Here is an 11,041-nt window from a genome sequence, read left to right on the forward strand (position 1 = left end):
TCATATAACAGTTCATCTTACATTGTCAGATATGTGAACTAAACACAAGTAAAACTGAATTTCTTGGTCGTTCTAAAAATATAATGTATTTATTCAATCAAAACTCCCTAATATACAAATAGAGATAGATAAGGACAAAGATTCAAACATGAGAAAAGTCTGGAAAATTAGTTATCGTACGGTAAGTTCTACAACCATATAATGTGTGTACTGTATATGTGGGGAAAAATTATTTTAATTTAAAATAATAGCACTAAAACAACTATAACAAAACATACATAAATTATATATTTTTATTATAACAATAATACGTCTCTATCTGTTTAAAACTGAGCCAAAGTAATCGTTAATAATCTGTCAATTACAAGGGGTTCGTCACAACTTAGTTTATTTTTTATCCTCCTGTAACAAAAGGGCACCAAAGACACAAGTTTCTATGAAATACGAGAACCTGTTTTCATCTCAAGTAACCAACCGCGCTACCTACACTATACATTTTTGGAAACTACACTTACTCAACCATTCTAGTAAAAGAGCACGTGTTTCGAGAGAGAATCGACAGTTGGTTTCGCGCGTACGCGACCGAATATTTGCAATGCAGTTTTATATATATACGATGGTAATAAATAGTTCCTACGTACTGTTGAGTAATATGGTAAATATTGATATACACGCCAAACAACTGCTCTTATACTATAAAACACAAAAATAATAGAACTAAAAAGTACGTTCTAAGTCCAAATATACCGTATATCTGTTTGTTTGAGCGCGAGTGTAAGGATACATTTTCCGCAGAGAAATCTTTTAGTACGTTGTAACCTGGTGAGGCAATGCAGTTAGAGGTGTAGTGTGGCAGGGGAAGGTTGCTGGTAGAATTTGTTTGTTGAAGCGTTCATAACTGTTTGGTATTTTTCCAGAAAATCAACGTAAATTGACTTCGTTTTACTGTAGTAACAAGTGAGTATTTCATTATATATCCTTTATTAAGTATTTTTCTTCCCTTTATTGCAATCTTTTATTTAAAATGCTGTCAACTACGACACGTGCCAACATTTTGCCGGCCGGTGAATGTGTTCTGGATGATGCATGATCGACACGTAAGGTCGACGATATTTGAAGTAGACGTAGGAAGCATCACTTATATTAGTAACTACCCTAGGCTTACATAATCTACGTTAAATAATGATGGTATTTGTAAATAATTGTGTACAGTTTTAATATTGTACAACTTTAATGGTAAAACGAATATGTTGAAACTGAAATACTTCCACCTGGTGTGGGATTTGTCTCGGTGTTCAACCTTAGGGATAAGGCGCGATTTAAATATCCAGTCTTCGTTTGTGATTTTTAACGGTTAAGTTCTGCAAGACTATAAACTAATGTAAAACTTTCCCATGATAATCATAATTGTAAACACTCGAGAAATTTGCCTTATCCATTAGAAATGCACACTTTTCGGAGTAATAATCTATAACTTGATTTTACAGGATTTTGATGATTCTTATTCGTTACTGGTTGATGAGTAGAGGCTCCCAATATTTCCTTTTTTAACAATAAAAGGAAATGATTTGGAAAGTTTTTAAGTTGTTACTTAATAGTTTATTCTTTTGGTAATTAGTTTTTATACTGTCATTCTTACCGTATTATATCGCCAACCACACGCGTCCATTCTATTCTGAAGTGTACTTCAGATTGTCACGTTTCATAGTAACCCTTTCACTGTAACAAGTCTGTTCAATATGTGAACTTTTTATGGAAAGATAAGAGAGCGGATATGTTATGTTTTAGCATTCAAAACAAATTCAAATGCCTTTAATTTTTGTTATTTCATAACTTAAGTACAATAATTTTTGTGGCGTCAATATTCAACATAAAAATCGTGACATTTTTTTAGGCTTTCAGCCATATAAAGTATTCAACTTAGTATACCTACGTGGAGAGCGCAGTTTACAGACATTCAATATTCAAAACTTTAAATTTTGATAAAACTAGGGGATGATAACAAAGGAAACGTGTACAAGAGAAACAACAGCTGATCGTTTTCCTCAAACTTATACCCAGCCATAGATATAAAAGTTAGAGAAGTCCCAGAGTCTATTCAACACTCTTCAGGAAATATGCGGTTGTCGGGTGATAACCGCCGGAAACTTCTTGGTTTCATATATGCATATCAAACTATTAACTGCGCATGATTACAGGAAAATAGTGTTAAGAGTACGCGAAAATAACGCACACGCAATTGTATAATTCCGTAGGCCTTGCGGCAAACATTTAAATTTTTGATTACAAGGGATGCAATCACGCAGTTTCAAAGAGATAATTTTGGGAAGTGAATTAAGGTCTTTAGTCATGTGTGTCCTTAGGATTAACTCCATTTCAATTTTTGCTAAAAATATTCCGAATTTTTATGTATAACGTGACTTGTAAAAGAAACATGTTAATGTCTTGTTCGTCTCCTACAGGTTGTTTTGACTCGGAACATGAGATTGTGAATAAACATGCCATCTATTTTGGATACAGTGAAGGGTATTTCTACCTCCCTCGAAGACGACCTTTCTTGTTTTTCAGCGGAAACTGAAGAATTTTATAAAACATCGACGCCCAGTGAAGATATCTGGAAAAAATTCGACTTTTTAACACCTCCCTTGTCCCCAGACAATGAAGTTAACTACGAACTTGCACTTCCAACGAAATGCGAGCAGTCGTTATGTATTGAAGAAGAGTTAGATGATATTTCATGGACTGGACCACATTGTAGTGATGTTGCGTTAATAAGAGAAGGTTTAAAAACTGAACTACGGCATGATTGCATGTGGTCTGGTCGCTGTTCAGAAATCTGCTGTAGAAAAAGCAATCTTAATGTTGTGGATATTTCACGTGCAACCACCGTGGACCGCGCGCAAGTATCAAGAAATAAACAAACGTATCGACCTTTGACCCCATTGGAAGAACTTCCGAGAAACTGTATTAATCCCTCTTCCGTGTTACCTTGTAATGCAGGCCCTTTTTTAAGTGACCACAGTTATTTTCAGCCTGTAAAAGGCACGCCAGCTTCATCCAGAAGTGAGAATAATTGCAAGGAAAATTTCGACGCCTTATCTGATTCAGGTAATAAAATCACATCTAAGAGTTGAACTGTTTATACAATATAGAACAATAATTCTCGCATCTAATGTAAAAAATGTAAATGTTCAGGCCTTATATTATTTACAATTTCTGCTCTGTTTTAAAAGATTGATAGGTAGCAAATAATGGAGCGAAGAATGTTGTAGTGGGCAGAGGACAGATAGCTCATTATGTAGCTTTGTGCTTAGTTCAAAACAACATAATTTGAGAGTATGTGATACTGTTAAAAATTCTCATTGTTGCTCTGTCTGTAACCAGATGTTGAAAGATGACGCAGTATTGGGTGCCCATGATGTTGGCATTGATTTAAACGAAAAATTAATATTCGTGTGTTACTGTAGTACGGTGACTTCAAATGTTACACAATTTCAATTTTTCCCATGTTTTGAATATCAGCATAAGTTATACGGGAAGGGACAACAGAACGTTTAGAAATTAGCACCATAAACTAATATGGGATAGTTATTTTTTTCTGGATGTTTTTCTATTTTACTGCTGTAAATCGAAAAATAAATTCAGCAAACTTTAATGTAGTTGTGAAAAATATAAAATTCGCAGTAAATTGATATGACATTGTATTTAGGTATATCTGGTTTTCTCTCGTAGCAAAAATTATAAAAACGTAAATTAACTTAAATCTGTTGTTGTTGAATGTAATTTATTTAACATTTATGTATGGATTCCTGGTTGGTTGTAAGCATGTTCAAGTACCATTTGATAGCTGTGTGATCAGAATACAAGCATATTTTATGAGATTAGTCTTAAAAATAACTTCGATTCCCCTTGGTGGACTCAGCAGACAGCCCAATGTGGCTTTGCTTTCCAAACACACACACACACACACACACACACACACACACACACACACACACACAAAAGTGAGGCTTCACATTTTTACCTTGCCATCTATTGGCAATCGAGGACACTATTAAAGATCATTGGCGCCTGTGTTGTTCTAAACTAAAGCAAACACAGGCGAACCCGTATATATGACACATGTAATTAAGAAAAAAAATATTTTGGCAAAACAGTGGTAATAGGTTAAAACGTAAATCTAATCACTTAATATTTTTGGCAAACATACGCCTGGTTCTAAAGAGTGAAAGTGAAGTAATTACGGAAGTATTGTGACACAGTTGTGTGTAGTTAGACACAATGGACTCCGTGCTGTGCCCACCATGGGCTTCAAAAACAGGTTTTCAGCCTGTAGTTCACACCACTCGGATCTTGTTTGAACTTAAGTCTGGAATTTAAGAGATTTGTTAATTAACCATATGTAAAAAACTGGTACTGGCAGGCTTAATATTAACTATTATGTAAGTAAATATTTGTGAAATAATAGCTACTTTGTCCTAAGTACAATAATCATTTATCAAATAAATACTCAGACGGGTCGGTACCGTAAGCAGTGCCGGATCAAGACGATCATAGGGCCTAGGTACCTTCTGCTCGTAGGCCCTGTCAGACGTATAAGTTAAACCAAAATTTAAGTAAATTCTAGATATATAAATTCCTGTTTGAATTTTAAATATTTATATGCGTATGATGTATACTTGCTGTTTGTGTGTTAATATAGTGTAGTTAAATATCGGCTGTATATTTATGTGAATGTGATAACAGAAATCAGTGTGTGTATATATACACAAATATATCATATAACTTAATGTTATAGTTTTTACAGTAAAATGTTTCATCATTTTGTGTTTGATTTTTTTGGCCCTTTAAGATTAACTTAAGGGACAGTTTTCATGGGCCCGTAGTTTTCGTAGGCACTGTGCCTAATTAATAATCCGGCCCTGACTGTGAAGATTGATCGAGAAAGATCTAAAGTCCTTACCACACATTACAAGGACAGGGACCTGTGGTGTCAAAAATACATTACCGGTACCGTTAATGTTAGCATACTAAAGTCTCGTTGAACTTGTTATTAATTTGATAATAGGCAAAGGGTTAGTTCTAATGTTGGAAGTATTGACTGTTATAATGTAGGCTAGGGATCGCGACCTGTTCACCAGTTTGTCACCCTGGGTTGAGATCTCACCTTGACATAGCTGTTACAGAGTAACATTAATTAAATATCTATCTCCTTTTTTCTGATAGTACAAGAAACAGGTGTAGGTAGGTGGTAGTGTGTTGTCGAATTGAGAATAAAATGAGCTTTATACAACGTGTGTAAGGTTATCTGTTATAACATTTGTGTTAAAGTTTTGTTGGATTTATATACACTTAAGACGTGCTAAATATAATCAATAACTTTTTTTTTGAGGTAGAACGGGTTTAGGAAATATTTAGTTTATTGTTTATTTTAGATGAAGAAATAGACGTGGTCTCGGTAGACAAGGTTCCACAGTTGACCACATCTAACCAACTTCCAAGGAGATTGGCCTGTGGAATCAGGAAGGGGCGGCTAGTGCTAACCACCCAGCCGGTAAAACGTCTAGTTCCGGACTCCAGTAGCAAGAATACCGGATTTTCGAGTAATTCAGTGGTTCCTGTGAAATCGAAGAAGAAAAGTGCTAATGGTGCCGAAGTTCGGTGTTGTGATTCGATATCGAGGACAAATTTACATGTTACAGACTTCGAGGACCCTGTAAGACGAAAGGAACACAATAGCATGGAGAGAAAGCGAAGAGACGAGCTCAGGTCAGCATTTCAGTCCCTACGTGAACAAGTTCCCGACCTCCGCGATAACCCTAAAGCCCCGAAAGTTGTTATATTAAAACGAGCAACTGCCTATACGAATAAACTCACTAGTTCTGGTGAACAACTCGAGAGGACTGTACAAGCCTTAATTCGTAGAAGAAGCAAACTACAGAGGAGGTTACAACGACTACAGAAGAGCACTTTAACGATTTAGTTTTACTGAAAGGTTGACGTATCTAGTTTTTAAAGTGTGATGAGGTTGCTCTTCCAGTAAGAAGCTGGAATTGGTTTTGTATAAATGACTCGTTAGAACCCTCTTAAACAGGTGATACGTATAGTTAGTTGTGCCTTGGAAATTTCATTGTTGAATTCTGTAGGCTTATTTTTTAAATATTTTGGTAAAACAGTTCAATTACTTTTTTTTGTCCCAAATGTATTGTTGAGATGTCGCTAGTCTGCATAGTTGCATAGGTTTATTATTGTTTTGTACGTTAGTGTTAACTGACGTACGGCTGTCATACATAGGTTTGTATGAATTAGAGAAGAAATTAGATTTTTTTTATATACGATTAGTACGTGAGGTAAATATAATCCTTGTGGTGCACGGATTGCAATTGTATGGAAGGTTGTCAAGAAAGGTTAACTAGTTTTTATTTAACGTTGATGTTTAGAAATATGAAACTTAGACCCTAAAACCATAATTTTTCGTTAAAGGTACGGTGTGCTATCTAACCCGTTATCTTTTGATTGAATAGAACTTCGTACGATGGTGATTGATTATTAGTAAAGTTATTTTTGAAATGACGAACAAATGTATGAAGTCGAAACTTACGTTTGCTGAATTTGTATTTAATGTTTTAAATACGTATCTTTGTAAAAATGAGAAATTGGTTAATACCAGTTTCATTTGTAGCATTAGAGACATCTAACGGTAAAACATTAATTTCATAATTTGAGCACTGATATGTTAAGTCATAATTGTTTAGTGATGTAAACTGTGTTTTAAGTATGTTTAGTTTTGTTTTTTTATGCTTTTTATGGATCGTTTGTACCAACGACGGTGTTTTGCCAGACAGTCAAATTGAAGTTCGTTTTATATTTCTTCAGAAGAGCCCGGAAGTTACTGGCTTTAATATTTATATAAGTGTTTACATGAAATTTGCGTCTTTTCTTTTCTCAACGTTTTGGTTAATTAGTACAACTGTAAATATTTGCAAATTTCCATATACCGCATTCAGTTCTTTCGGATGAGTTCTAATGACTTTACTGAAAATTATTTTGTGAGGTTTAGTCATTATGTTATGGTGACGCGTCTTATTTCTGTATCGCCAAATTTTAGACCAGTATTGTGAAGCCACGATCACCGATTTAAATGCCTCAAGACAAGGTTTAACATAGTCTTCTTGCTGTTTCAAACTATAACAAATGTACTAAGTAGGACATTCTATCGTGACCGTATCTAAGGTTTTCCTTTTGTTAGTTTTCAAACCTTAAAGACACGAAAAAAAGCTGAAACACTAAGGTTTACACTTTGTATTTATATTGTGATAACTCGTGAAATCCGTTTGGTAGGAAGTTCGAAAGGAACCTTGTTGTATAAATTGTGTAATTATCTGTAAAGAGAGTACAGTGATAGTATGGTTATGATACTAGTAATTGGTTGAAATAAATCCTTCATTAGAATGTATTTTTAACGGTTTTAACCAACTTTAAAATGGATACATTGAACGTAACGCTTTGGTTGAAGTTTCCAGTGTTTGAGAGAAGGAAGATAAGTTTTACCTCATTTGTGTTATGTTCGAGAGTAAATGTATGTTTTGTTACACCTCAGGATATATTTATGTAAAAGTAGCGCTACATAAAAGATATTTACTGAAATTATGTGATAACTGCAATGTCCAAATATCCAATATTCTGTTACCAACTTTTATGAAATAAATATACATAGTATACAACTGTTGTTTGATTGGTTATTCAATAAAATCCGCCCCCCGCTAGTACAGCGGTATGTCTCCGGATTTACAACGCTAAAATCAGGTGTTCAATTCCCCGCGGTGGGCTGAGCAGATAGCCCTTTGTGGCTTTACTATACGAAACACACACACACACACACACACACACACAAAATTCTCAGGAAATTAAACATACAGTACCACAAAAACGTGGTATACAGTTCACATATTATTACAGCCTTTAATATATTGAGGTGGAAATTATAGGACTCTATTTCACGTTAAAACATTTGTTCAAAGTAACTTTTACAATGAATTTCTCTCTTTATTAATCTATTATAAAGTGCACCACCTTAAGAACAGTAAACCGTCTTTTACCTACAATTTAGAAAACTGAATTATAAAAAATATTTTGCACATCTGTTACAAACCACTGCTTTAAATACTAGATGACAGATCCTAGTATAGAACATCTGTTACAATGTTACTGCTAGTATTTAAAGGTGGAATGGTGTACATAGGTGTGGGTTTCTAGAGCATATTCAATGTAAACAAAAATCGAAGTGCTGCCATATCTTTATTTTGCTGTTGAATTTCGCTACACGATAGACGAATCCAATATTTGTTTCTAAATGACAAAATTGTGTGCATTATCTTCTACCTGGAAATCGGGACACGAGGTATATTTCAAAAAAATTATACAATAACAGAAGAAGAAAGCAGTGTTAAGTGAAGTCAGTGACGTTAAATTCATCTTGAAGAGCACGTCGCACGGTGACAACTACAAATGACGATTAATTTCCACGCGAGCATTTTGATTGACGTCAAGAGAAATACATGAAATCACTCCTCGACGTTGAAAAGTGAACAAAGAACTGGGATTTTTACATTTCAGAAACATAGTAAGATTAAACAAAATTGTGATCAAGGTTTTCCTTCAAGTGGTTAAGGCACTCGACTCGTAGTCCGAGGGTCGCAGGTTCGAATCCCCGCCTCACCCAACATGCTTTCCCTTTCAGCCGTGGGGGCGTTATAATGTATCGGACAATCCCACTATTCGTTAATAAGAGTAGCTCAAAAGTTGGCAGTGGGTGTTGATGACTATCAGCCTTCCCTCTAGTCTTACACTGCTAAATTAGGGACGGCTAGCGCAGATAGCCCTTGAGTAGCTTTGCGCGAAATTAAAAACAAACCAAACAACTTCACCTCTGGTAAATTCTTGTAATGACAGAAATAGGTTCACTATGCGGTCTTTAGGTTTTCAATAAAAGCAACAGGTTAAATTTACAGAGGCTAACGTTATCTAAAACCAAAATAACCGCTCATGTTAAGAAGAAGGTGAAGTTTAAACACAACAAGAAGAGTAAAAAATAAACAACTCACTAGAAGCTAATGTTAGCTACTGTTTAACGTTATAAAATGATAAATCTGTAACATGTTTATTAAACAACAATTCCTAATACACTTCTGTACTGTTTTGTTTCGGGGAGTAAATAAAACCGAGGTTAACGTATTTTTGATTCTTGCTTTTGAACTTCATATCTGTAGTCTACCGCGTGCATAATCATTCATATGATTCATGGCATGCACCCGTTTTGCTGACAGTAGAAATTGCGACGTTAAGCGTTCTTTATGTATCTTCAATTTAGTGTCTACTCGCTCACTGACAGCTGACACTACTGTATTCTGGTGGGAGTAATTTAAACAGATGAGTCGTTCAGGTAGCATTCAGCCTCCTTTCGGAGTAAGGAGATATTATCAAAGTGTCAGTGATTGAAAAGAAACAAGTTAAAAAGTAAACTGTTAAACAGGTGAGAAAAGGTCTATATTGGGCATAAAACCCACAGATAATATTAACACACCAGAGTTCTACAAATAACTGAAGGAGGCAACCATAGTCGTAACATATGTTAACCTGGGATATAGATACTAACAAAACCTAACACTTAACTGATTTGAAGATTTTCACCGATAAAAACTTGGCCCGAAATATAAAATCATAAAGTGGCCTGAATGCATTTCTATTTAATAAAAACGATCTTCATTCATTTGATATAATACAATCTGTACAATGTTTAAGTGATATTTACTTTAATGTGTCTGGTGTAGTTACTTCTAAAACCGAGTTAAGGGTAGGAATTTATAAGTTTATAAAAATATCCGTTTTTAAGTGTTTTTCATATAATTAACATCCCACAAATGTATTGTTTATCAACAATAAACTTAAAAGTTGACTAGAGTATTACCAGTTTAAATTCCAAACTAAAAAGAAAATCAACATGTCTGGGCCAATGAGAAGTAACAATAAACAGTACAGAGCGCAGTAGGTGCCAATTTTATGTACATGACAGTTCTTGTGTGATGGTAGACATCATAGAAAATAATTGTTTTTTAGTCTTAATTAAACAGCTTCAATTAATTTTTATAACACTAGAATGAAATGATATTAGGATAACGTTAATAATAATGTACAGCTGTGATACGAAGTTCGTGTACATATAAACAAGTGTTATGAACATTTTGATAAATTGTAGCTGTTACACCAGTTTCGTGTTCAATATTAGTGTGTACAGATGATTCATCTAGTGTAAGTACACTCATATTATGGCCAGTTTCTCATAATTAATAAGGAAATTCGTGTTGAGTATTAAATACATTAATGAAGACCCTGATTACCCTGTATTGGTATCCCATGCGCAGTGCAGTGAACATCTTTGTGACTGGCATGTTGATAACCTTGAACTCCTGAATTACCTGTTAAAACAAACTGTTCTCTAACGTTAGGTATAAGATAGCTGTAATTCGCCCTCAGGCTAATTTTAATTAAAAAGCTTAACATCAGTTATAAATATATCGAATTAGGGTAGACAAATCATTATATATGATTGGCAAGAACATTATTTGGTGTTTATGTAACACCCTGCACCTCCAGTGTACACTGCACACCCTGTAACTGCTCATTTGGTGGTACATTTCTAAATTTAGATCAAAACTTTTTTCTATTTATAATAAGAACAGCAATAAAAACATTATCCTATTTCTTAGGCATATATCACTTAATGTATCACTTAATATATTACTAATTGTAAAATCGACTCGGTCTCCAACCAAATGAACAAGAACGTGTTTATCGTTTTCAGTTGATCGGATTGTTCTCTATTTATCACACGAATGTGTATTTTTCTCGGATTGAAAATGTTCTTTAAGATTAACTTACTTGAAAAAATGTCACAAAAAACAAGGAACCAGGAGTTTTCTATCAAAATATTCACGACGAAACGCGTGCTTTTCCACAGGGAATATTATGCCAATACACTTTC

At 34.5% G+C, this 11,041-nt stretch overlaps 1 protein-coding gene across 1 annotated transcript; it reads left to right on the forward strand.

The window, feature by feature from the left end:
• The first annotated feature begins 813 nt into the window (after positions 1-813).
• LOC143239310 (transcriptional regulator Myc-A-like) lies at positions 814-7,698 on the forward strand. Its single transcript, XM_076480242.1, has 3 exons — positions 814-957; positions 2,463-3,108; positions 5,436-7,698. Exons 2-3 carry the CDS (start codon positions 2,499-2,501, stop codon positions 5,981-5,983), a joined length of 1,158 nt encoding a protein of 385 aa, XP_076336357.1. The 5' UTR covers positions 814-957; positions 2,463-2,498; the 3' UTR covers positions 5,984-7,698.
• Positions 7,699-11,041: the final 3,343 nt, after the last annotated feature.

The sequence above is a fragment of the Tachypleus tridentatus genome, chromosome 13 (assembly GCF_004210375.1).
Source record: "Tachypleus tridentatus isolate NWPU-2018 chromosome 13, ASM421037v1, whole genome shotgun sequence".
Taxonomy (NCBI): Eukaryota; Metazoa; Arthropoda; class Merostomata; order Xiphosura; family Limulidae; genus Tachypleus; species Tachypleus tridentatus.

Bases quoted from the DNA above. Each gene is read 5' to 3' on its own strand.
- LOC143239310 (XM_076480242.1), top strand. From the start codon at position 2,499: ATGCCATCTATTTTGGATACAGTGAAGGGTATTTCTACCTCCCTCGAA. The intron at 3,109-5,435 runs GTAATAAAATCA...TGTTTATTTTAG, and splicing joins CGACGCCTTATCTGATTCAG to ATGAAGAAATAGACGTGGTC.